This window comes from Dermacentor silvarum, chromosome 6 (assembly GCF_013339745.2).
Source record: "Dermacentor silvarum isolate Dsil-2018 chromosome 6, BIME_Dsil_1.4, whole genome shotgun sequence".
Taxonomy (NCBI): Eukaryota; Metazoa; Arthropoda; class Arachnida; order Ixodida; family Ixodidae; genus Dermacentor; species Dermacentor silvarum.
Genome location: NC_051159.1, coordinates 147,378,320 through 147,404,527, shown reverse-complemented (window position 1 = coordinate 147,404,527; position 26,208 = coordinate 147,378,320). Strand labels below are relative to the sequence as shown.

At 44.3% G+C, this 26,208-nt stretch overlaps 1 protein-coding gene across 1 annotated transcript in view; it reads right to left on the bottom strand.

The window, feature by feature from the left end:
• LOC119456949 (neurogenic locus notch homolog protein 1-like) overlaps positions 1-26,208 on the bottom strand; it is a 218,918-nt gene that overhangs the window by 11,786 nt on the left and 180,924 nt on the right. The window contains exons 31-35 of the mRNA XM_049669151.1: positions 11,547-11,815; positions 6,864-6,995; positions 3,054-3,158; positions 2,119-2,241; positions 490-618 (exon numbers count right to left, since the gene is read on the bottom strand). Coding sequence (XP_049525108.1) covers positions 490-618; positions 2,119-2,241; positions 3,054-3,158; positions 6,864-6,995; positions 11,547-11,815 — 758 coding nt within the window. The remainder of the gene's footprint in view (positions 1-489; positions 619-2,118; positions 2,242-3,053; positions 3,159-6,863; positions 6,996-11,546; positions 11,816-26,208) is intronic.

The window sequence follows — 26,208 nt, the reverse complement described above, 5'->3', positions numbered from 1 at the left end:
TTTCGAGAGCTCCGCATGAAGACTTGGTTTTGAGCAATGCATTGTGTAACTTAGGCGACACGCGGCACCTGATTAACCTCCTGCGAAAGGCAACAGTTGGACGCCTATTCACTGAAAACCTTTAATGGATAGCTTCATATGAAGCCGCGTTTCCTGAACGCTAAGCTCGTTTTTATATTTTGTTGACACCTGTGTTGCTGTACAGTGCCTGAGCATTGTGCAGTGCTATATTAACATTTTCTGTAGCGTGATAACTGAATTTGTGTCTGTATTGGTTGAAAAAAAAAAAAACACCAATCCGACGGTACCATCCCAACCAAACTGATGGCTTTGCGAGAACGTGACCCTGTTATTAAGAGTGGCGTAATCATACGCACGGGTAGCATCTCCGGGAACAGTATGTGACTACGAGTAAAAAAAAAAAAAAAAAAAAAAAAAAAAAAAAACAGGCGATAAGAATATACATGTTTTTTTTTTTTTTTGACGTACCAGAGCACCGATCGGCAAGCTCGACTGCGTTTTCTGGGCATTTGCACAGCGCTTCTGCATCTTGCAGAACGCATCGACGCCCTCTTTCTGCGCACTTAATAATTTCTTCCTGGCTGCAATTTCTGTTTGCTGAAATGAAGTAATGGAAAGCTGAAAGACCATGATCGAACATACTTTTGGCAATGGTGGTCATAACATACAAAATTAGCAACCGAGATATCGTATTTGTAGAGCAAGAAATGACAGCACGCTTTGGGGAAACTATTTTATCTACGACGGGGCGTAGATGCATGACTGCGTAGGAGAAATAAAAATGCCACAAGTATTGCACAGACATGTGGCAACCACGGCTTGTACATAATGCAAGGGGTCCTCCCAGAAATTCGAGGGTGACTGACCTTCAAACAGTCTTTTTCTAATATTCAACTGGATTTGTTGCATATTGTGAGAACGTAGGGGAAACGGTGATGCGGCAGTGTAGCTTTAGCATGCAAGACAACCTAATTAACGATATTACCTGAATTTGTACTTATTCTTACAACTGCCAGTTGTTCAAAGAAGCTATACATAAAATTTGGAAGGTCAGTGCCGTCGGCTGGCAAATAGAGAGATCAAGTTTTTGAATGAAACATAAGATTACCCAACAAATCTGACAGAGTTAGTTGCACCAATTCTGTTTTTCCCGTCAATTTTGCCATTACAGCTTCATTTTAAGAAAATCACATTTCAACATTGTAAATTATTAAACCTATCACACGTCAAGCTTGCTAGTGCTGGTATTGATACAGAGTCTCGTTACTACTCATAACCGCAAATAGCATTCCACAAGCAGTGGCGCTAAGCAAATAGAAATCGAAAAATTAAAACTGAATCGTTCAATCAGAAAAAAAAGTTTGAACCTGTGAAACTGCAGTAGCCTACGTCATCATGGTTTTGAGCAGCATTAAAGAGCGAATGGGCTCGTGGTATTTGTGGTATTTACAAAGAAAAGCAAAAACAAAGGTAAGCTGCCAAACAACTTAATGAGGTTTTTAGGATGTCACCCAGCTCGGTCGGACGGTCGCTTTGAAGCAATTCTTAAGAGATTATGCTAGGCCAAGATAATTCAGACATGGAGAGATTGACATGTCGGGAAAATTTAAAATCCCGTTTTCTGACCGTTAGGCAAAGAGCTACTGAAATAGAAAAAAAACACTGTTTTTAATTGTTCTGCACATGGAAGTATTTTCATGAAATATAGGGGCTTCAAGCCTCAATGCACAACCACGCACAACATCCTTTTAAACACAGATTTACCTGCAAGAACTTTGAAGCCCTGCATTTTCCCTAGCTTATAGCGGAACAAATAACCGGATGGCGAGCTTTCCTAGCCACCGCAAAACAGAAACAAGAAATACCGCAGAAAGAGTGCGGGTCACTGAGATCTCGAATACCTAATATTGGTAAATTTGTTTTACAATAAACGTTGCTGCCTTCCTTCATTAGTGGTTTCTAAACAAGAATATCCGGTCAAATAATTTTATTGCTATTCTCGATTCACGGTGCTGCTACAAATGCGTGTATACGGATTTCAACGCTTGGCAGCAGCCGTCAGTCATTCGTCCGGAACCCATTGAAAGCGGTACTTACAGCGACAAGATCCATTCACGAATTGTGCCCCGCGAGGGCATACGCAACTGAAGCTGATCTCACCATCGCTTTGCTCTAGTCGGCCGCCGCTGTCAGTGCAATCTTTCGTAAACGCCGAGTGTGCTGAAAAGAACAACAAATGAAACACTGCAATATATAACGGTGCACTGCAGACGAAACTAGTGAATGCAGAGAAGCGATAACTAATCATTTGCAATAACAAATTCAGTGTAGAGCGTGGTTCGAAACTTGCTGGCCGGTATTATGATCGCCAATGGGCAAACAGATTAGATGACACTGACTATCTGTCATTGTCAAACCTAACCTTGAACCAGCGTTCTTCGATGACCTGCAAGAATATAAAAGTGTTTGATCCTGCAGTCTTACGGTAGGCTTTAACATTTTAAATTATGGCGTTTTACGGTGCCAAAACCACGATCTGATTATGAGGCATGCCGTAGTGGGGGACTCCGGAAATTTGGACTACCTGGGGTTCTTTAACGTGCACCTAAATCTAAGTACACGGGTGTTTTCGCATTTCACCCCCATAAAAATACGGCTGCCGTGACTGGGATTCGAACCCGCGACCTCGCGCTCAGCAGCCCAACACCATAGCCACTGAGCAACCACAGCGGGTTTAGGGTGGGCTACAACACTTCCACAGTTTTCCGGCTGGTATTTTGTATCTTCGTAGCATCAGAGACTTCAGAGATAGAAGCCAATGGAAATGGTTATGGGTTGGGTGCGACGCTTGCATAAACTAAATAATAATGATTATATTAAGTGGAAGCGCACCAATTTAGGAGCGCATCCAGGTCTCACGCTTAAGCGTTGGACTTTATCCGTACAGAGAGTAGCGGACAATGCATGACTCATTTCAGCGCTGAACTCAAGCCAGAACAAGAGTATGAGTTGACACAGTCATGAGTCCCTACCTTGAATGTCAGTGCCGTTTTCAAATTCACACCGAGCTTCGCTAGAACCGTCATCGTCGACACATGTTGAATGAATGCACGTGTGTACCAAGCAGGAAGACACATCTGCGTATAGAGAGCAACAAGTATAAAAATGCGAAGCCAGGGAGGTAGTCGTATCTGTTACCAAAAAGACAGGTGCAAACAGAATCAATCAGCCGGGCCGTATTTCTCGCAGGAATGCACACAGAACAGGACTAAAGGCCCCTTTATATTACATTTTTGGACGGTTCTCAAGTTTGTGGCAGGGAACCAGCACTGTGTCAGGGCACAGTCAGTGTTATCACCCTCTCTCTCTTCTCCCTATCTTTCTTTCTTCCCCATCCCGCTCCCATGTGTAGGGTAGCAAACCGGTTGTGCAAAACTGGTTAACCTCCCTGACTTTCCTTCTCCACTCTTTCCTTCCTTCCTTGTTCCGATTAATGAATTCATTTGAAATAAAAAGCTACGCGATTCCTGTTCAGGATTTAGCGTGAAGTAAACCCTATCCTCTAAAGTTAGTGACGATACTCCGGTAACTTAGGCTAGTGTTCACAAAAGATTTCGTACGAAAATGCCATTTGTCGAATGACCATAATTTTCTACGGTGACTCTCTGGCTATGCACCAACCGAGAGAATGTGTGGTTACCACAAGAACGCTGCTTGCAAAAACACGGTTGTATGTGTGATAAGCTTTGTGAATAGTGGCCCTGGTGGTCTGATCGCTTATAGAAATGAAAACTTATTAGCGAAATCTGTAGTTATTCGCCGCTCTAGTTGAGTAGCACGCGCACAAAAGGGTAACATTTATAGGCATATATCATCAACCAGCCGGTGACATTTTCTAACTCTCCCAATAACGTTTTCGGTAATGCGCTGCCATATGTATTTTAGACGGTATAGTTGGTGTCGCAATATCTTTACACAGCTGTCATCACCCATGTCTAAAATCTCTTTCAAAACTAATGTTGCATAGGAGTACAGATTGCTACAGGCAAGCTCTCGTGCTTGAGACCGCGCTCAATACTGAGCACGTGGCGCTCACAGCGTAGAGGCACGTGCATTCACATGATCGTGCTCCCGGCTGACTGTGCTCCTGGCCGGCTGACTATAGAACGTGTTCTACGTTCTCCCATGAATGGCCGCACGTGAAACAAGGCATACTTGAACGACGTATGCGATAGAAAAACCTATCTGTATACGCCACTTCTAACTCGATACAAACAAATTAGAGAGTCTATGTCACGGCCATCGCTAGCAGAGATCGTAAACTCTAGATAGGGTCAACTTAGTACAGCAGACTGTTCATAGAATTGGCCTCAAATAGGTAAAGTGCTGTAGACATTCACATTTGTTTTGTTTCAATGTTAGCATCAGCCCTCAGGAATTTAGTTAGTATGACCGGAGCGGAATTATGTGCTTCCGTAGCCATTTTGTGGTCTTCATTGTTTCCTGCTATACCGACACGCCCTGAAACCCATTGCAGCTTCATTTAATGACATGAAGACGCAGCTATAGCTATTCTAAAGGAGATCTGATAAACCATCATTGCGCTCGGATCACGTGGGCAAAAGCGGCGCAAGCACTGAAGAGCCGACTTTGAGTCTGTTAGAATAGACCACATAGCAGGTTCCTCCTGTACTTGAATTCATTCAGGGGCCAATAATATGACATGGAGGTCTGTAATCATTGATGATGTCCCATGTGAAAGACAACTTCGACGTATTTTGAGTGATACAAATTACAAATGCAGATGTCGTTCCTGACGAAGCTGTTGAACCAATAGTATAAATGTGTATACTTCCATTGTAATAATCATGTAAGTGACACAGAGTTAACAATTGAGCTAAAAGGGTGCAGATAGCATTTTTCTTGTCCAGTCCGGCAATTTCAGCATTTATCTGCAGTGCGGGAATAAGCGAAGGGGGATAATGTGAATCAAAAGTCCACGTCGCATGGTCTGGAATCGAGAACGAAAGACTGCCAAGTAACCGACATAAGTAACTGTCACGTCTTGCAAATGTATCATTTATTGCACCCGTAGAAAAACTTTCAGTTGAACTCGAGAAAATTAACTGCATGCTCCCCTTGCTCGAAGTGCCGCAACTGATGGTTCGTGTAATTCGGCCATCACAAGAGTTCTAGATCTTGTTGGGCGCCCTGCCGAGGCCCACACAGGCATCGCAGAGCATGAAAGACGCTATTCCCGTTTTTCTCGACCACGTCTCGATGTATTTTCCCGGACAAAGATACGTCAAGGACCACGCCAAGTAATTTGTGATAAATTACTCGCTCAGTGGTCTTTCGATTTAAAGAAAGCGAAAAATTCCTTATTGTTTGCAAGTAAATGGCAGCTAGACTGACCTTTCTGGCGACAAATCCCTACCCCGATCACGCATAAACTCGTCCACAACGTCAATGCCAGACTGCAATTCTTGCCGCATAAGCAACGGATACCGATACAAACATCATATGCGTATATCTGGATTGTGCAATGGCGGGGAGGTTTTGATGGTAGCAGTGACATAACAATATTAAACTAAGTCGAACTTGGCACAATGTCTTGCGGAACCCCATGTTATAGAAAATAGAGCTGTTGCTGCCAACACTTTCAATAATGATTTGACGGTCACGCCAAAGTTGGCTATTTATCGAAACATTCTACCACGTACGTAAATTGTAATCAAAGCTTGCAGTACATGGGCGTGACTGACAGTGTTGAAGGCCCGCTTTACATATGGAAACGTTTCAATTGTGAAATTACCTATTGCACGCACTTGCTCTATGTACGCTAGAATGTCCAGTACACAGTTCATAGTACGATGTGACGTTCCAAATCCTGCGAGGCATTTGGGCAATGCACCGTTTCCTTCCAACAACCACTTAAGTCAGAATATTATCACTTTTTTCAGCCAACTCACTGGGCTAAATGACTCAACGTCATTGGCGTACGTCCATGTTTCAGTAGAGGGATCACCGTAGTGACTTTCCAGAGTGACGGCAATCTCCCAAGCACGCATATGTCATTTATGAATGCTAGGAGGCGACAAGTCTCATTTTGTCCAATGTTCACCAGCATAGCGAAAGTCGTAAGACCTGACCCAGAAGCAGATTTCTTGTTTGTCGAACTCTAAGCCATGGTCAAACTCTAGTGGCGTAAAATGTCTCTCGGGTATTTCGTGCGTACTGCGAATGACTCTTTCAATCTCAAGAATAGCATTTTCCGAAGACAATACTTAAATTGTAGATGATTTCCCAATTCCACGTCTTATGGGCATGGAAAAAAAAAAAAACAACTCATCTGCAACGGAGGCTCATCTGCAACCGGAGGAAGGACTCTGCCCCCGCCGCAGAGGGCTTTCAAGGTACAACCATCTAGGCGGAAAGGCGCGGCGTAGTATGCGGCCTCCCCCCTCCCTCCCCTCCCCCCGGAGGATTGCAGAGCCTTAGGACCTGGCGGGCGCGCGCGGTCGCTCGGGCGGCGTGGAGTAACCCACTCCCTCCGGAGCGTTGCGCGCGACTGAAAGATGGCGCGCTTCCTTCCCGCTCCCCGCCCTTGCGTGCGCGAGATTGAACCGCGATCGCCGGCTCACCCTCACACGCTTTCACTCGCACATAGAGAATACGGCGCGCGGCGACGATTTATCACCCGTGGACTTCATACGGAACCTCACGGCGACGGCGACGGCAGAAATGCACCTGGAGTGTCCGTATGATTGCTATCCTAATAAAGTGAACTTGGATGTACACAATACTGGCGCAGAAAGTTAATGCAACAGCGTTATACTTACGAAAGCACCGCCGAGCGGTGGCGTTGAAGTACTGTCCCTTGTCGCATTTACACGTAAAGGTCATGACGTCCTCTTTGGCCAAGCATTTGGTGGCGTTGCAAAAGCTTCCCACGGATTCGCAGATGCCTTTACCTGCAGGAGAACGCATACATATTTGTGATCAATTCATGTTCACGCACAAAAAATTGGCTTCAGTAGTTTAGTCTAGCGATTCTTGATACTGTACTAAAATTATTGTCAACCATGGGACCAGACTTTCGTCTGTAATGCTCATACTCTGCATATGACGTGACGTGAGGGCTCTTGCGGTAGCTTCCTCTTCCTTTTTTGCTTGTCCTAATCTCCATCGACTGCTCTTTTCTTTTTTTCTCTCGTCTTCAAGCTGATGGGCGTGGTTTCGGTTTAGAAGACAACTGCTAGCACGCTTCGCTTTCCTTTATTATAGTGTTTATATATGGTTATATAATATTAATAATAACAATAATAGGAATAATAATAATAGCGAAACACAAATGTTACATCTACATGGTTAAATTGAAGTGAGTTAGAATGTTTGATAACTCCATTGAAGATTCACATGTTTGTCCTTCATTTGCACAAACCTATTGCTAGGCGCAACGGCCACCACTATTTCTGTGATTCCAAGGGATTAAAGAAGTAATTCGCAAAAATTTTCAGCATGCATTTAACTACTATAGGGAACATGAAGGAATTACACCGTTGAGAGCGGCCAGACTCTAGCAATGCGCAGGCGATTACGAATCCTGACGTTAGCAACAGTTTCCAGATGATTCTCTTACATACTTGGAAAAAATGCACGAGGGTTCCCGTTAGCACATAAAAAATCTTCTTGAGGTAGACTATACTGAATACTCATTAGTTGAATTTGTCAATCAGTGCATCACGAATTTGCACAACTTAGTCGTTGTTGATAAAACAGAAAAAGAAAATGGTTAGTAATATTGCCGTCGTATTAAAGATTCTGGCCTTTCGCGCTTGATCCAGGCACTATACGTATAGGAACGAGAGAGAGCAAAGTACCGTTTATTAGGACACCAGATTACCTGATTTGTACGGCTATCGCATTTCCAGTCTCGAAATCGGGCAGCATCAGTGTCGCCGATTCATAATTGTAAGCAGCGTCCGCCCGGTTTCATTCAGGCACTCACTGAATCTTGGCGCAATAACGGCGCCATAAGCGGCCGATCGCAGAAAGTACATCAGATCGGAAAGCATTCAGTGAATGTCCTAGAGAAAGAGTGTCCTAAATGAAGCTGTTAAATTTTGAGATGATAGCTAATTTGCGACAACGTTCAAAGGAGGCGTGAGACGGAACGAGGCAAGCTGGTGAGCTTAGAAATTACACACAATAACTCCTATAATCGGAACATCAATAAATCGATTAACAAACTAAGAAGCAAATAAACGAAAAACTGAATAAATATATCGCCTTACACTGAGTGAAGAACCGCCATTGTTGGTTACCAGTGCGCCATAACATACGCCTTATCAACTTTTACGTTTATTTGCTAGGCAGTGACTGTGATGCATGATTAGAAGTTGTGTGCGGTGCCTGTTCTTCAGTCAAGTCCCATGATCTACGATGAATGGACCGCATAACCTAGGCGCTTGGTCAACGTCAACACACGAGGGACCCGAAGCTGTCGCTGTCGTCATTCCGTGAGTCATGCAAGACGCTCTGTTTTTTCCTCCTATACCTCTCCATCGGTCAATGTAACGAAAGTCGGAACCGATATAGAATTCAAGGACAGCGATAAAAACAGAGACCACAAAAAACACAAAGGAGCAAGAAGGGGGGTTCCAGCAGAAGACGAAGACAGTGGTTTAGTACTCCCACTCTGTGTTATGTTTTGCGGTGATGGCGATGAGCGATAAATGGACATATAAGGCAGTATACGAGTACTACGCCCGTATATATGGACAGCGCGATGCCTCATTCTTGCCGCAGCGCCACAATACGTGCAGAATAGGCAGCTCCATGACCATGCATTTAGCTGACGTCATTGTCTCAGTTTTGCTTTTTCCTGTGTTGGAGCAAAGCCTTAAGGCCCATAGAGCTAGTTTCCTACAACAATTATTAGAGGGAACTCTGGCACTGCAATCGTTGTCACCGTGGGAATGATGGGAAGTACATGGATTTGTATGATCTTCGTGCTTGTGGATTAAGACGCTGTTGAGGCTTTGTCTATTTCGCTTTATACGCCTCCACTGTCCTAAATTTCAGAGCTATCTACACTTTTTTAAGTGCCTAAGATTCTGCGAGCACGCACAATCACTACGAATTTCCACGGTTCAGCCTGTCGAGGAGGCCAAGTCGAAACGCGCCGAGTGTCTCAACGCTGTGGCTTGACCGCGAGAAATTCATAAAGGCGTTCTATGCCGTTTGCGAATGCATGCGCCCGATGGTTTCGATATCGGACTTCTGTGCTAGAGGTCCTGGACTCCACTCCTGCCGTCGGAGGTTTTTAATCGTGTTTAATTATTTATAACCGAGTACTTCGTCAAAAATGACGAGTTTACAAAGTCACAAAGCCGTTTTAAGTCAGAAAGATGAAGTTCAGGCAAATCAATGTTTCAGTGACTATGAGGGTTCACTCATAATTTCCGTTATGGCTGACAAATTAACAAATAAGGTTGTTTCCTCCTCCATGATAGCTGAACCCGCTTGCAGCTCGCTTAGACACTAGGGTCAAAAATCCCTCTAGTAATTACAATATGAACTCTGTTAAAGCGAAGCTTTTTATGTCTCATTGATTCCTCCGTGAGCTCAGAAAACGGACTGCAGGAAAGCCAACTTACACAGTGGAACTATCTGAGCATCTGCGCACAGAATCGTAGAACACTACAGTTCACATTTGCAGTTGTACCGATAAAAACAATGGGAACTGCAACGCCGCACTACCCAGACGAACTGTATATATCTGCATTGCATTACGCGCGTCACGCACTGTATTCCCGGCCGTCACCATGGCGCTTTATATTTTATATTTGGCGCTTTATTTCTTGGGACGAATGTCGAAATCGGGAGTACGTTTGCGTGATTGATTTGGTAATTAGTTCCAAATAATAAGAGCTCTCTAATGACTACATCGTTCTGCGTTACGATTTAGTTTCTTTTTTGTGTTTGTTATTAATTTATTACAGTGATTTATATATATTGCCATATAGTCGTAACAAACAAACTCAGTGCTAACTCAAATGACAAAGAAAGAAGCGCACAACACGAAAGCTGTCTCACAAGCGTAATATGATTCGGATCTACCCAACGGAAAGAGAAGCAAAAACGTAAACAAGACAACACAAGTGAACACGCCGCGAAAAAGCAAGTGAGATCATACGTGGTACCCTGTCACAGCAGTTTCTTTCTCTCTTTTTTTCGATATTTTTTTTTTTTTGCTGAATTTGTATATAGTCTGTGTAGATCTGAATAACAGTTTGACTGGTGAGACTGGGCTTGTGTCGTGCACTTTTTCTTTCGTCTCTTGTCATAGCACTGAGTTTTGTTTGTAACCATGAATCCAATCCAACTAGCGCAATTTGGAGTCTTAATTTACAAATAACGGGCGCTATGACATCGATGCATAGTCACCATTCAGGCAGTGCTGGACGCAACGATAAGAATTTCCTGTTTCGCCCTCGGAGCGGGCGTTTGAATGGTTAGTGATCATTCACCGTGATAGCACAGCGTCAATGCCAGTTTTTGGGTTTTGAATGAAAGTGCCGTCTATCTAAACATCTAGAAGGAAACACGCAACCAGAATAATAATATTTGACACGTTACAACAAAAAGGAAGAACAGCCGACCGTCGTCGATATAGGTTCTTGTACGGTCGTCTGAATCGTTCCTAAAACAAACTATATTTGCTTTGCATACAACCGTAGACAATGTGCGTGAAAGCTGTAATAATGAATAGTTAGCTGTCTGAAGCTTAGTTCGCAGTCCTCAGGTTCTTGAGCAAGGAAAGCAATTGACATCACAAAGCGTAGCATTAGAACAGAACCTTTGAGTTGAACTAAAATAAACAAAAAAATATCTGAACAATAAAATAAAACTGCTTCCTCGTTTTAGAAACGTCTCTTACTAAAAAACCAATCTAGAGAAAAAGCGATTGCAGTGTTCCATGGCGTAGTTATTCAATACTGACCATCACAATGTATGCCGAGCGAACCCCACACAATTTGCTATGTGCTGTTCGAATCTTTCGCCCGTATTCAAAAAAGTGCTTGTTCGTATGAGCATTTTCTTACTGGTCGGTGGGGCGCCCACCACTACGTCCGCGATCCTGACGATCACACCTACCGCGGAGGGCACTGCCTTGCAGGAGATCACTCAAATTACGGAGCGCTGTGGGAAACTGGCACGTCATTGGCATTCCACAGAGTGGAATCTTACAAAGGCAGAATAAAACACCTACCTCTGACCTGATCAGATGAAACACCGTCCACGGGTACGGCACCGACAATGAGGTACGTCAAAATAGTGATACACATTGTCCAGCTCGCTTAGCTTTTCTCGCTTTCTCGCTCCGACAAAGATCGCGTGGCGAACGCCGACTTCCAAGTGTCGCACTCGCTAGCCTTTCGGTCACCGATATGCAATAATCAACTGCCCGTCGAGCATGACAAGCACAGCTTCTCGCAGCGCAGTATACGGCCACTCACAAAACAACTTCCGACACAGAATCATTCGGGCTGAATCCGTGAGCGGCGAGGAACGACGTCGAGGCGAGCACTCCCGCCGGCGCGTCAGGTGGTAAACGGCTGATTCTCCCGCGCACTGGTTGGCAACGAGAGTGTGGAAAGAGCGTAGAACAGGCGCGCGAGGGCCGATCGGTGCGACAAAACAAGCGAAAGCGTTGGCAGAGAGTCGAGCGCGGACAGGAGGCGATAGGGCGAAGGTACAAGAGTGCGGCGGGAAAAGTAGACAGCGTCAGGTGAACGCAAGGAGCCAGACGGACGTGACAGTAGAGGCGAAGTGAGGAAAGGGGCAAGGACGTGCAAGATGCAATACGACGCCACTGGAGAGGAGGAAACCACATTGCATCCAGTTACGTGGTTGGACAGGCGCAACTACGCGAGTCTAAATCCAGCGGTATCACGCGCCGTGATCTCTAGTCAAACAAGTCTCTGACGCAATTGACGCACGGCATTCAAGTGAACATACGGCAAGCATCATGTTGCTCGCAGTCGGCCGTCGGGTTTTGTGTGCTCTTTGATAATGCGCGGCTGCACCTAACATCAACGAGTTTGTTCAATCTCATTTTAGTGAGACCCCCGTAACAAATGTGGGGCGACTGAGCTGAGGTATCTGAACGAAATAAATGCTAAGCTATTCATATCCCGCTCTCTCACTCATTTTGTGCATCTAATGCTAATGTACAGCGTAAACCATTCCAGCTCTCACTACGCCTCGACAACGGCACACGTTGACGTACTAAAGGAAGTAAGTCAAAATCAAAAGAAAAAGAAAACTACTTTGATCAAGTCTGGAAATGTAGCTGCGAATTCTTTCTTCTTGAGCCCTGGACTATTCCTGCTAAGCATCAGCAATCATTCGCAAGAACTGTAGCAGTTCGCGAAGCGCGATTTTCCGTATAGAAATGCAAAAAAGTAAGGCAAACAAGGGTAGGGGTTATTTGGCCCGCAAGGTAAGCGGACGCGAGGAGCACATAGTTTATGGTCTTAGTATTTGTTATCGTAGAGGAATGCGCCGGCAAGCCTCTTTCGCTGAGCTCAACTTACTTCACGTCCGGTGTACCGGGTAGAGCAAACAGAAGCAACGAGCCGGATCAAGTTGTCATCCATCGCAAAGAAAGAATGCGTGACAACGTAGTACATGCAAGAGGGCATTCGCAATATCCTCGTAAGCTACAGTGTGTGCACCGTGCAGAAAAAAAGAGAAAAGTCCCATCCTCTACCTGTCAATAACTGGCGGCATGAAACTATGGTATTGACGTTGTCAACATGCGCATCCTATTTCTATTTTTCTTAACCATGCCGTCAGGTATGTGGCAAAGTGGCGGACCAGGCCTGCATTCACGAGTCGCAGAATCATCGCGGTGTGTGGAATTCTTTTTGAAGGAATGTTCAAAGCCAGTATACGTTCATTGTTGACCGTCATGTGCATTTTTAGACCCCGTGGCATGTATGGCAATGTTAGACAGCTACAAATGCTTTGGAGAAGATCGTGAATTCTTGGCTTGACGTTGGATGAACACGGAACCTTATTCTAAGGTGTTTGTGGCGCCGCAAGAATGTTGTGCATAATGTTTCGCTAAAAAAAGTCCAACCGGCGAATACCCCGTCACGTTGTGTTAGTTTGATGCACATCTGCAAGAAACTTGGAAGATTTTCAAATAAGACGTCCTTCTGCAACACGCTATCAACGAACGTTGCATCTACGCCGGAACTGTTGATGCATAATTTAGAAACTCGATTGTGCTGGTGAACTTAGTTGGCACTGGGCCTTCTCTTCACAGAATTTTCAGCTTTCTGTCTTTCGGAAGTCACGTTTTGTAGAAAGAAAAAAAAATTCCTGCAATTTTTACATTCGACCTGGGCGCAAGCAAGATGAAGCCTCCGCTTTGGCGTTCGAGCGAATCTGCTAGAGAAATAGCAAATTAGTTGTGGTGTCTGAGACTAGGTTAAACTGTAAGGCAGGTAACGCTATTCTTCTAAATAGTAAATACCTGACGAGAAATTCAACGGGTACGAGTATTTGCAAGAGAATGGCACACATGAGAGGATCTTTAACAACGTCTAGTTGTTCACGTTTTTCAAATGTTACAAACTTAAGGTACTTTGCAAATAAATTTCTACAGGAGGATTTCTTGGTGTATATATATGTGCTGCAGCAACGAAGTGACAAGCATTTTTCAATAATGCATTCTCTCTTCCACTCTGTCTTCCTGAGCCTTGAAGCATGCTTAGCATCAGCTACCCATAGTCGTTTTAATTATTCTTCCATTTTTAAGATTAATCGTTGTTTGTTTCTCCTCATCTCTCTTCCTGAAACTCGTGTCATCTAAAAATTCATTTCAAGTGGATACGTCCTGCAAGCTCACCGGCTACAATTTGTGAATTGCAATACGCACCGTAAAGCAATTAGGAGGTTAATTAGTGAATTTTTATTTATTTGTTGACAATGTGTTTCGATTTCTCGTGATAGTAATGTCCTCCTCTTCGAATAGTCCAGCTCGAAGACAAGAACAATGCCATCTGCCACAGGCGATTTATGAAAATTCCATAAAACTTTAAAATCATCACTCTGTATAGTCTTCATCATGCCGTCATGCTTATGGCTACCTTGCCAAGCGAGTGCCATCTCAAACTGGGGCGATACCAGAATAGGTCGCATATAGCCGACGCAACGGAATTCTGCGAATGACCACTACAGATGTCAAATAAGAAATAAACTTAAGAAATATGTGCTGTCGCTACATTGCTCGCATGCTAATAGCATTACCATCAACAGTCATCGTTAGATGAGTGCCGTAAATTTTTCCTGACTGCATTGGAAAAGGAATTGGAGATTGACCCTCGTGGCCAGTACCATCGAATGGCAAGCCATTTCGAATAAAATTGTTTCCACAACATCGCATCCTTCGCCATAATACACCAAAATTAAATCGTCAAAGCTTGTCTATGTCGTGCCGACAAGCACGAACTGCTACTGTCTTCTGTGCTTATCGTACAACCCGGTTGCCCCGCTCTCTGTGCGCGCCTCATCGCAGAAGTATATTCCTTTTGGCCGAAGAGTACTGCATACCCGACGCAGCTCGTGTAAATGAGAAAATACATTCGATCTATACGCTATATATTGTAGAACGAAAATGCTGTATCAGAGCACTGGAAAGCAGCCTGTATTGAGTAGAGCGACGGGGCCCGTTAAACACGACCACACACGTTGTTAGAGTCGATGTCAGCTCCAGTAGGACATACTTTACAGCCGCGATCCGGCATTAACAGCCAGAAACAGCGGCATATAATCTTTCATCCGTGGTGTTTGCAGCTTTATACCCACGGTGTTAGCGACTGCACGATGCCGCAGCTTACATGCATATTTTGTTGGGTTCCAAACATTATGCAGTACCAGCTTTATAACTATATGACCTGATAAAGGGCCACATCGGATCATGAGCGATAATAATGAGATTCCAGGGCCCTCGGATCACCTTATCCTTATCACTCATTGCATAGCGAGGCAACCTCTGCTATGGCAGCCTTGATGCCATGGGGATAGCATATACGATCGTTCATTGGCCATCCGCCTGCTCTTATAGGTTCACGTTTTACGTGACGCCTGAGGTTGGAAGGGTGTTCCACAGCCATGACCGTGAAAGGCTCCAGCTAACTGTCCCAGGGCAAATGTTGTACATTTTACACATACAAAAAGCCAGCACGTTGCGATTCATTTCCTCTGTCGTTCCACCACCATGTTGCCACACTCTCCCTTTTTCATAAGTTCATTCATTGTACACTTAATCGCGAGCCTTATATCACCACTGCCACAGTAGCCATACATTACAGGTTGATCGTCTACGTGGCCACCCCACTAAAACATTCTCTGTTATTTTTTTCCGAGAGCAGCCAAAGACTGGAACGGCCTTTCCCACAACATCGCTCTTATCACCTGCCCTTCCACCTTCACAGCAAATGTAACTAATCATCTTTCACAGTAAAACCACGCGCGAACATTTTTCTTACTTATTTTTGTACCCCCACCCACTCACCACACAGGGTCTTTAAGGAAAAAAAATTATCAAAGAAAATGAATGAATGAAAAACACCCAAGAAAGTGAGCGGGAGGATTGTCGCCGTGATAGCTGAACTGGTAAAGGACCGCACTCGCAATGCGGGAGATGTGCGTCAAGCTGCGACCTGCGGCAAGTTCTGTTTTGGTACACTTTCATTTCCCTTTTCCTTATTAACTGTACATTTCAGTTAAGCGCAACAGTTAATTGCCCCTATGCTTACCCTGGTTGCATTTCTTCCATCGCCTCGGGCTGTAAGTATCTACGCGAGTTCATTGCCTCCAATTGCAGGAAACTATACCCAAGTGTGAAAAAAATAAATAAAAAATAAAGGTCCCGTGCTTCGACCTTCGCATCAGTGGGAGAAAAAAGTTTCATGTTACTTTTAATGTTTTCATCTCTATTCTGATCCGCTACCCCTCCATTGACGACAATAGAAGCTGGAAATCCCCGCCGTTCATGACGCACCTCCACACCTCCGATTCACTGACAGTCCTCGAAGGCACGCGCTTCCTTCCGCGGAAACCTCCGACAGTTTCGCGCTGGTATACCACCATTTCTGAAGGCGAGGGAGTGTGTTTATATTTATTAATTTATGCCTAACTATCTTGCGGTAATTGTCTTCTACTTTTGACACAAAGTGCATGATGCAAGCGAACGAGATGACGATGCCATATTCCAAAACATGTAAAACTCTGCAAAAGTTTTACATTCGAGTAATTTAGTCTTTTGTGCCGCGAAAGATCACCAGCATTAGTCACTTCAAAACAGTCGTAATGTGATTTTTGTAAGTACGCTTTATTTTGCAGTAAGGCTGGCTGGCGTGACAAGAGTTTAGGTAACAGGAATTAAGGCGTTACTTATTCTACAAGGGAACGAAACATTTATTTTTAATCTATAGTTGATGCGGCACATTTCCTTGAAGCATTTAGCGCTATTTTCCTATCATTACATGTTTCGTAAACAATTACTGGATTGAGACACACCGCGCCTGTTATGAGCATCAGGAGCGTAAATTTCACGCTTTTCTTAAACAATTTCGACGAAGTCGGCACCATTTCGTTCTTCATGCGCCTCCTACAGCTAAAGCATTCAAACAAGACATAGGTTCACAGGGAGATGTAATCTTGATCTTAATGAACTGTGGTTGAACGGGGATGTCTTACTGATGTTTCAGGCTGTAGCCTCAGACATACTGTGTTCGATCACTGTTGATCCCATCAGGAAAGATACTTCCTTTCGCAATGAACTCTATAGGTTCGTGACTGAATGACACGCAGGAGCAAGCACGGACGCCATCGCCAAAATATGTCAGTAATACGTAAACTGGCAAAAACACTGAACATTGCTACGAGCAACTGTAGATCAATAACCCACCTGGTTCTTGCTCGGCTGCGCAACCACTCACCACCACGACGCAGACGATGAGGCACGTGAATAGAGGGGAACACATTTTTACGTTCGACTATTTGCGTTGCTTCGTTAGCCGGGCGGACAAAATGCACGTCGAATCAAGCATTCCGTATAGGGTACGCACACACTACGTTCACAGTGTTTGCTACAGCACGAGTGTCCGCTTGAAGTACGCGAGGGACGTTCTTACGAGGAGCATGAAAACGATGATCCGGCACAGAAACGCCCGAGACCGATTCCAGGAGCAGCGGGACAATAATATATTGCGAAACGGCGCTGCCTCGAAAAGTCTTGACGGGGCGCCCCGTAAAGAGGTGATATATCAACCGCTATTCTCTGCGTCAGCCGTGAAGAGGGGCGCCAGAGGCCAAACGGCAGCGAGATGGGTGACGGCGAGCTACGACAGGCAATTGAATGACGCGGTCGTGAAGCGAGCGAGAAAAAAAAAAGGCAACGCAACACAGACCATAAAAGGGAGAAGAAGCTGAGAGTGCGTCGGAGAACCGAGCGGTGCCAACATCGACATCCATTTGGCTGCCCGGTCAGTCACTGAATCGCATCGCATGGATCTGTTTGCGTTGAGCGAATACAGTGCTTATTTAATGATGCTGATAAGGATATACATGTATATTTTGTCTGGGTAAATTTTAAAGTGTGCTAAATACATTGAAATGAGACGACTTGTCAAACTTAGACTATACCGTAGCTTTGCTCTAAGAAAATACAACTTTCCTGCTCTACGTGAAGGAAACAAACTATTACGGGACAATTACATTTAACCATGGCCAACAGATAAATATCGGTCAACAGATATACAGAAACTGTGTATACTGGTGTTTATTTCTAACTGAATCTAGTGGAAGCTTCAGGTTTAGTAAAAACGGGTAATTTAACTTTTGTACTCGCAATGCAATCAACGTGTTTGCATTGCCCACGGATGGTGGCTCGCGGCCAACTTCTGGAGATGCTAGTGCTCGCCGATTCGCGACGTTCCGCAAACATCAGACCGTGGGCATCACTATATGTAGGCTTGTTGAGTTCTAAATTTGCCCGTGCAAGTTTATACTAGTAACCGTTTAAGTGAGGCTTATGCTAAAACCTAAATAACAGCCTTTAAAATACCCAACATCGCAAAAATACAACACGCCTAGGCGTGTTGTGCCAGTTGCCATTCAAATTAAACCGTGTATCGGAGGGAAAAGAGACTGAACTGATCAACTGCACTCGAAAACAGAGCACGTACGTACTTCGGACTTCGACAAGCATGCTGGAGATCACCGCACTGATGATAACGAGATGCATCGTCCTGTTGGCCCGCTCACTTTTAGGAGATGCACGTCGGATAATCAACACCACGATGGCACTGACACAACTTATTCGGTGGATGTAGCAAAGAGAGCACCTAACCTTTGCACACGAAGCTCCTCGACACACTACGCAATGCGCCGGACCGGTGAGGTTCTTTACACGGGCAAGAAAGGCGCGAAATGAGCGTCCCTCTCTCTCTTTCTCTTCGCGCCTCTGGCGCGTAAAGACATCCGACGCGACGTCACGCGGTGGCGATGACGATCGAATCAGCGCGTCTCTTCCTGGCCGTGTCGCTTGCCCACGGATGCGCCGGCACGTGAGCAAGGCGTATGCGTGCTATTGCGATCGTGTTACTGGTGTCGCCGCTCGTCAAACATCGCGTATAGTAGCTTTTGTTGAATGCTGTGCGTGTAAGAACTTGCTTGCGGCTGCTTGTATGCATCAGTGAAGTCGCTCCATGCATCAAGTTGCATCCTATTTCTCGTGCTCTCCAAAATCACGTCACTCGTCGGATGAAACAAGAAAAATGCAGAAAGTTTGTGCTCCTATATGAAAAGCTACGGCGCTATAACGTAAAATGGTTCCAAACTGTTTTGATTCCAATTTCTGCAATCAGCCTCCACGATTGATCAAAACATTTTCGGGTCACTCCCAACTTTGCCTGTTTGTCACGCGACGTCACAAAAACCACGATAGCTCTCCATCTGTAACGTGTACACACTGACTATGCATGATTAAACCGCACAAAAGAAAAATAATAATTCCTGATTATACGCCTTTTCACTATTAGCCCTCTGCTATTGGTCCAATGTTTTCTGGCTACGCACACTTCGCCTGTCTGTCACGCGACCTCACAAAACCGCGAAAACTCACCACGTTAAAGTGACGTGTGCGCAAAAAAAATGCATTAATATGCCGAACAAAACTGAATTTTTTTCTGAATGGTCACAGACTGCCCCGTTCCGAAAGGAATAGAAGGTGGCTGGCCGCCGATCGTTCAGGCCCTCGCTGCTGGCACCTGCCAGTGAGCATGTATGTATTTACGCATGGTAAACTTTTTTGCGTGGCAGTAAGACGTTATCAAGCCCTTTAGGCATGCATACGACATCGCTCTGCCAACTCTTCCTTACTGAGGATCCGTTTTAGCAGCATTCTTAGCCTTCCGTTGCACGCCGCCGCGATTTTCGACCAGCCACCGCAAGCTAAGTAAGGCGAAGCGGACCAATCGGAGAAGCCGGCACCAGCCTCATCATGCAGTTATCTATTTTCACTGTGCTGGCTCGGCCCCATCGGATCCCTCTCCACTAGAGCGTGCTCCTTGCCTCTTGTCAGGCAATTAGACAAGAAAAACCTCGGAGTGTAGACAATGCTATAGGTTTTGAAAGCGAACAAAGGTAACCTCCTATAAACGAGGAGAGTGTTTGATTGGGTTGTTCAGACAACGCTGCGGTTCACCGCCCTATGCTTGCGTTGGTGGTTACGTAAATTTGACGTCAGGAGTTTGGAATAAAAACAGTTTGGAATAGCTTTACGTTATAGCGCCCCTTGTTCACAAAACGTTTTGCTTTTGTTGTTGTGGCTATCTTCTTGTTTGAGGTCGCCACGCATTCTCATTTCTGGCTATAATTCACTTCGACAAGACAACTTATCACAACGCTTGACTCCTGGTAGGAACACTTTCATATCGTGTCCAAGGTTCTCACCATATGGCCACCGTGGTGCTACAGTTAACAGAAGTAGGGGCTGATGTTAAGCAATTTATGAACGTATCTGGAGGGTGCTGGATGATGGCAAACGCTGAACATGAAGTAATGTATATGCATAAAAATTATTAAATTGCAATTCGAATACCGGAGTATGAAAGCTAAGCGAAAGTTTAGCTCATTTTTCTCCTGGCCGAAAGAAGAAATGAAAGTACTATATGCCTTCGGGGTGTCGGCGACAGATTCGAAGGTTCGAGTGGGCTGGCACTGTGTATGCTAAGATCACTCACTTACATCGTAAATCTTTCTAAACTTACTGCACATACATGTTCTGCGATTTAGTCATCAAAGGGAACTCTATAGAAGAACCATTTGAAACCCATGATGGTGAACTTCTGTGGCACTGCAGTATGTTTCCGGATTTGCATTTCATATTTTAATGAATCCCAGCACGCTTGCTCAAACAGTTCAACATTGCTTTACACAAGCTTAAGTTCGGGGGCTCCTATCTAAATAAATGAATACGGAGAAAATGTTTTTATCAGCAAACACTGCACACATTTTAATGAGGTTTGTAGCACTTGAAAGAAAATTTTAAATGTAGTGGCTGTAGGAAGCGGATTTATGATTTAATTTTTCAATAACTATTGCTGGAAATTGCGAAATATGAAACAACGAAATTATTAAGTTTACAACTCCGTGACTTTGCAATGAAAATCGATATCACAATTATATAAACCGCATCTAATAGAACATCTAAAGCAGACAAAGTTGATGTATTCTGCATCGCTACGAAAAATAGCATTATGCGAATAGGACTTTTACAAAAGCCTTGTACACATTGCACGAAAATAAAATAGGTTGTGAATTATTATATCCAATATGTCCGCTCTAGAGTCATCAACACGTGCAGTTCACAGAACCGCAATATATGTTTTTGCTGCAGTTACGGATTTGCAAACTTAGCGTTTTATTTTATAGTGTTGCTGATTTGACTGAATTCTGTAAAAAAATCTAGTTACAAAATCAAAATACCGCTTCGAACAAACACTAGAATTTTCCCCTTCAAATGCAAGAAATTTAATTCAGGTCGGTCCACGGGTTGTTCCATAAAAGCGTTTCTGCGTTTTATATGTATTTCAGTGGATGGCGTCGGAGTTGGCCCGGAGCTCAAGCTTCCTCTTAAGTATACAGATTACACTGCGTCCAATTTCGTGAAGGACAAAGTATAGTGAATCAAAATGTGCCCCACAGTAAAAGCAACAAAAGCACCTGAAGTTTCATACGAATCGCCTCCTTCTCGGTGTTACAGATATATTTTTCTTTCATGCCTCCTCCTCACCCGGCCCCTTCTTTCTCTGCCCTAACCACCTTGGCATTTTGTTTTCCTCTTACAAGCTTTGAGTTCAGATGCCGATAGACAACTGGCGTAACCAGACTCTGGCATAATGCTCAACATATATGCATCTAATTGTTCAGAAGACATCAATGCCTCTCAAAATCGTAAATTCTTCGCTGTGTGCCGCCGGACAAAAAAGTATGCAGAAACTCCACTTAAGTTCTTTAAGTGTGTGCAAGCATACCCCAAATTTTAAGTTGGCCCACCCCAAAACTTAGGTTGGCATAAATCTAAATTTCAGTTGGCCCACACCAAATTTCAGCTGGTCCACATCTTTTAAGTAGGTCTGCCTCCAAATCTCAGTTGGCTCACCACAAATTTGAAGTTGGCCCACCTCAATGTTTCACTTGGGCTACATCTAAATTTCAAGTTGGCCTGCCCTAATATTTTCAGTTGGCCTTTCCTCAAATTTGAATTGGCCCAACCCCAATATTTAGTCAGCCCACACCAACATATCAATTTGGCCCACCCGAAGTTTTCGTTGGCCCACCCCCAAATTTCAGTTGGGCCACCTCTAAATTTAAAAGTGGCCTGCCCCTAAATTTCTAGTTTGGCCACCCTCAAAATTAGGTTGGCCCAACCCCAAATTTCAAGTTGGACCAACCCCAAATGTGAAGCCAGTCCACCCCTAAATTTCAGTTGGTCCACCAAAAAGTCAGTTGACCCACGCCTACGTAGGCTTCGCCATGCATTTTCTATAGAGCCCTATGTATGCCCATGGGTATTCTCTTTGATCAATTTGATTTTGATTGTTCCTAATCACTTATAAAGCTACCGACCATCTACATTTACATTTATAACGATTATATGTCTTCACAAACCACGCATTTCACCAAAGATGCTTACGCATGAACAGAAATGCTGAAACTCATTATTACTTTTAGTAGTATTCATTGCCTACGTAAGAAAACATGGCGAACGTGTGATACAGATGCTTGATTTGCCGCTCGCACGCACTCCCAGTATACAAATAAAACAAACCAAGGACTCGTAGCCTAGCGCGTAATGTAGGATACCTCACGTACCATACTTCTGGAATATTCTTCTCGTTCTCTGCTGTGGTGGCTCGCGGCCAACTTCTGGCGATGCTAGCTCTCGCCGGTTCACGACGTTCCGTAAACATCAGTACGTGGGTAATAGTTTACGCAGACTTGTTGAGTACTCGTGGACTAGCGCATAGCGTATAGCCGATACCTGTTCTACAGCAGTTCTGGAATATTCTTTTTCGTTCTCTGCTATGTTGGCTCGCGGCCAACTTCCGGCAATGATAGCGCTCGCCGATTCGCGATGTTCCGCAAACATCAGAACGTGGGCAGTTGCCATTCAGGAACGTGTTGTGCCAGTTGCCATTCGAGTTAAACCATGTATCGGAGTGAAAAGAGACAGAACTGATCAACTGCACTCGAAAACAGAGCACGTACGTACCTCGGGCTTCGACAAGCATGCTGGAGATCACCGCACTGATGATAACAAGATGCATCGTCCTCTAGGCTCGTTCACTTTTAAGAGATGCACGTCGGATAATCAACACCACGATGGCACTGACACTGCTTAATCGGTGGCTGTAGCAAAGAGAGCACCTAACCTTCGCACACGAAGCTCCTCGACACACTACGCAATCCACCGGAACGGGGAGGTTCTTTACACGGGCAAGAAAGGCGCTAAGTGAGCGGCTCTCTCTCTCTCTCTCTCTTCGCGCCTCTCGCACGTAAAGACGTCACGCGGTGGCGATGAACGATCGAATGAGCGCGTCTCTCCCTGGCCGTGTCGCTTGCCCACGGATGCGCCAGCACGTGCGCAATGCTCTTGCGTGCCATTGCGATCGTGGCACTGTTGTCGCCACTCGTCAAACATCGCGTATAGTAGCTTTTGTTGAATGCTGTGCGTGCAGGAACTTTGTTGCCACTGCTTCCGTGCGTCAGTGAAGTCGCTCAATGCATCAAGTTGTCTGCTATTTCTCGTGCTCTCCAAAATCGCGTCACTCGTCGGATGAAACAAGAAAAATGCAGAAAGTTCGTGCTCCCATACGGAAACCTTATTCACAAAACGTCTTGCTTTTGTTCTTGTAGCTAACTTCTTGTTTGCGATGGCCACGCATTCTCATTTCTGGCTATAATTATCATCGACAAGAAAACTTATCACAACGCTTGACTCCTGGTAGACGCACTTTCATGTCGTGTCTAAGGTTGTCACAGTATGACGACCGTGGTGCTCTAGTTAACAGAAGTAGGGGTTGATGTTAAACAATTTATGAACGTATCTGGAGGGAGCTGGATGATGGCAAACGCTGAACATGAAGTAATATATATGCATAAAATGCATAAAAATTATTAAATTGCAATGAAAGCTACACGAAAGTTTAGCTCATTTTTCTCCTTTCCTAAAGAAGAAATGAAAGTGCTATGTCTTCGGGGTGACGAGGACAGGTTCAAAGGTTCGAGTGAGATGGCACTGTGCATGCTAAGATGGCTCACTTACATCGTAGCTCTTTGGAAACTTATTGACATAAATGTTCTGCGATTTAGTCATCAAAGGGAACTCTAGAAAAGCCATTTGAAACCCATGATGGTGAACTTCTGCGGCACTGCAGTATCTTTCCGGATTTGTATTTCATATTTTAATGAATCTCAACACGCTTGCTCAAACAGTGCAACATTGCTTTACACAAGCTTAAGTTCAGGGGATCCTATCTAAATACATGAATACGGAGAAATTGTTTTTATCAGCAAACACTGCACTCATTTTTAATGAGGTTTGTTGCACTTAAAAGAAAAATTTTAGAATATAGTGACTGTGGGAAGCGGATTTGTGATTTAAGACATTTTTTCAATAAATATTGATGAAAATCGCGAAATTTGAAACTAATGAAAGTATAAAGTTTACAACTCCATAACTAAAATTAAATTATGGGGTTTTACGTGCCAAAACCAGTGCTGATTATGAGGCACGCCGTAGTGGGGGACTCCGGAAATTTGGACCACCTGGGGTTCTTTAACGTGCACCTAAATCTAAGTACACGGGTGTTTTCGCATTTCGCCCCCATCGAAATGCGGCCGCCGTGGCCGGGATTCGATCCCGCGACCTCGTGCTCCATAACTCAGCAATGAAAATAGATATCACAATTATATAAACTGTATCTAATAGTACATCTAAAGCGGACAAAATTGATGTATTCGGCATTGCTATAAAAATAGCATTATGTGAGTAGGACTTTTACACTACCCTTGTGTACATTGCACGAAAATCAAGTAAGTTGTGAATTATTATATCCAATATGTCCACTTTAGAGTCAACACATGCAGTTTACAGCAGCGATACCTATTTTTGCTGTAGTTATGACTTTGCAAACATCGCGTGTAATTTTTGTTAAAACTTGCTGATTTTGGCTGAATTTTGTCAAAACATCCATTCACGAAATCAAAAGACCGCTCCCAAAAGTCGCTGGAATTTGACTTTTTCTCTCAAATGCAACAAATTTCACTCAGATCATTCCAGGGCTTGTTCCATAAAAACATTTCTGCATTTTACATGTATTAGAATGGACGGCGTTGGAGTTGGCCCGGAGCTCAAGCTTCCTTTTAAGTATACAGATTACACTGAGTCTACTTTGGGGAAGGACTCCATAATTAACGGTGCCTTAATTGCCTTCGCCCTAATTAACGCCAAAGGTCGTGGGCTCGACTCCCACCACATGTCGAGGATTCGAGTGCCTTAACTAATTATCTTAATTAATGTTGCCTTAATTATATTCGTCTTAATTAACACCAAATGTAGTGATTTCGACTCCCAGTAGAGGTCGTAGGTTCGAGTGCCTTAATTAACTCTACCTTAATGCTACTGTTAAGTAAGACATTCGAATCCATGACCGCTGTTGGTGGCACCAACACATGGTGGATCCATGAAGTTGGTGCCATAACGTTAGACATCAGATTTTTCGACCCACGAGTCATCTAAGGCTCTCGCCTTAAAAACAGAATTATTGAATGACGCGGGTAGCCACGAAACTTAGCCAAAGCATTTCAAATCATGAGGGCCTATACTGGTCGGATCAAGTTTTATAACATTGGTAATGACACCGGGCTGCGCGGAGATGAGCAAGTGGCAGAATGCTTACGCATACTTAGACAACTCCCTGAGGAGTTTATGCGTTAATTTTTTCTTCTTCCGTGGCTTCCCGTGCTCTCGCGGAACTAAATACAACCCACTCTGCCTTTGTGCAGTGATTGTCGCATATAAACAGGACGGCCTTAATGGCAAGGATAGGCTCCCGATATTGCCGAGCCACCTTTCAAACTTACTATACTAATGGCATGACATTTTCGATATTTATTTTTTTAGCTGTAAATTATGGTACTCTACCTCGAAATGATGCGCAAAATACTTGTAAGCCTCGGAGCGTGCAAACTAATTTACTATAGTAGCTTTTATACGAACCAGTTTCTGTTTCATTTCCCGCAAGATGCACGTGCCAAGTCGTCATGACGCAGAATGTAGAGGTCACGTGGGAGCAGAACCTAGTGACGTCGTGACGCTCGCTCCATTTCGTTATGTCGTCTGCAATGCGGCTACTCGCTGCGCGAGTACCAAAACGTCGCATTGCTCTGCTCCCGCGCCCGATGAAATGTGAAGGACATATTTTAGGATCTGTGCACATTAAGAAGAATGGCATGTCCAGTATTAGAGGTCCAAAAGAGATTTTATTGTCGTACTCATGATACCGTGGCTGGGACCGAACCAAAACAACACCC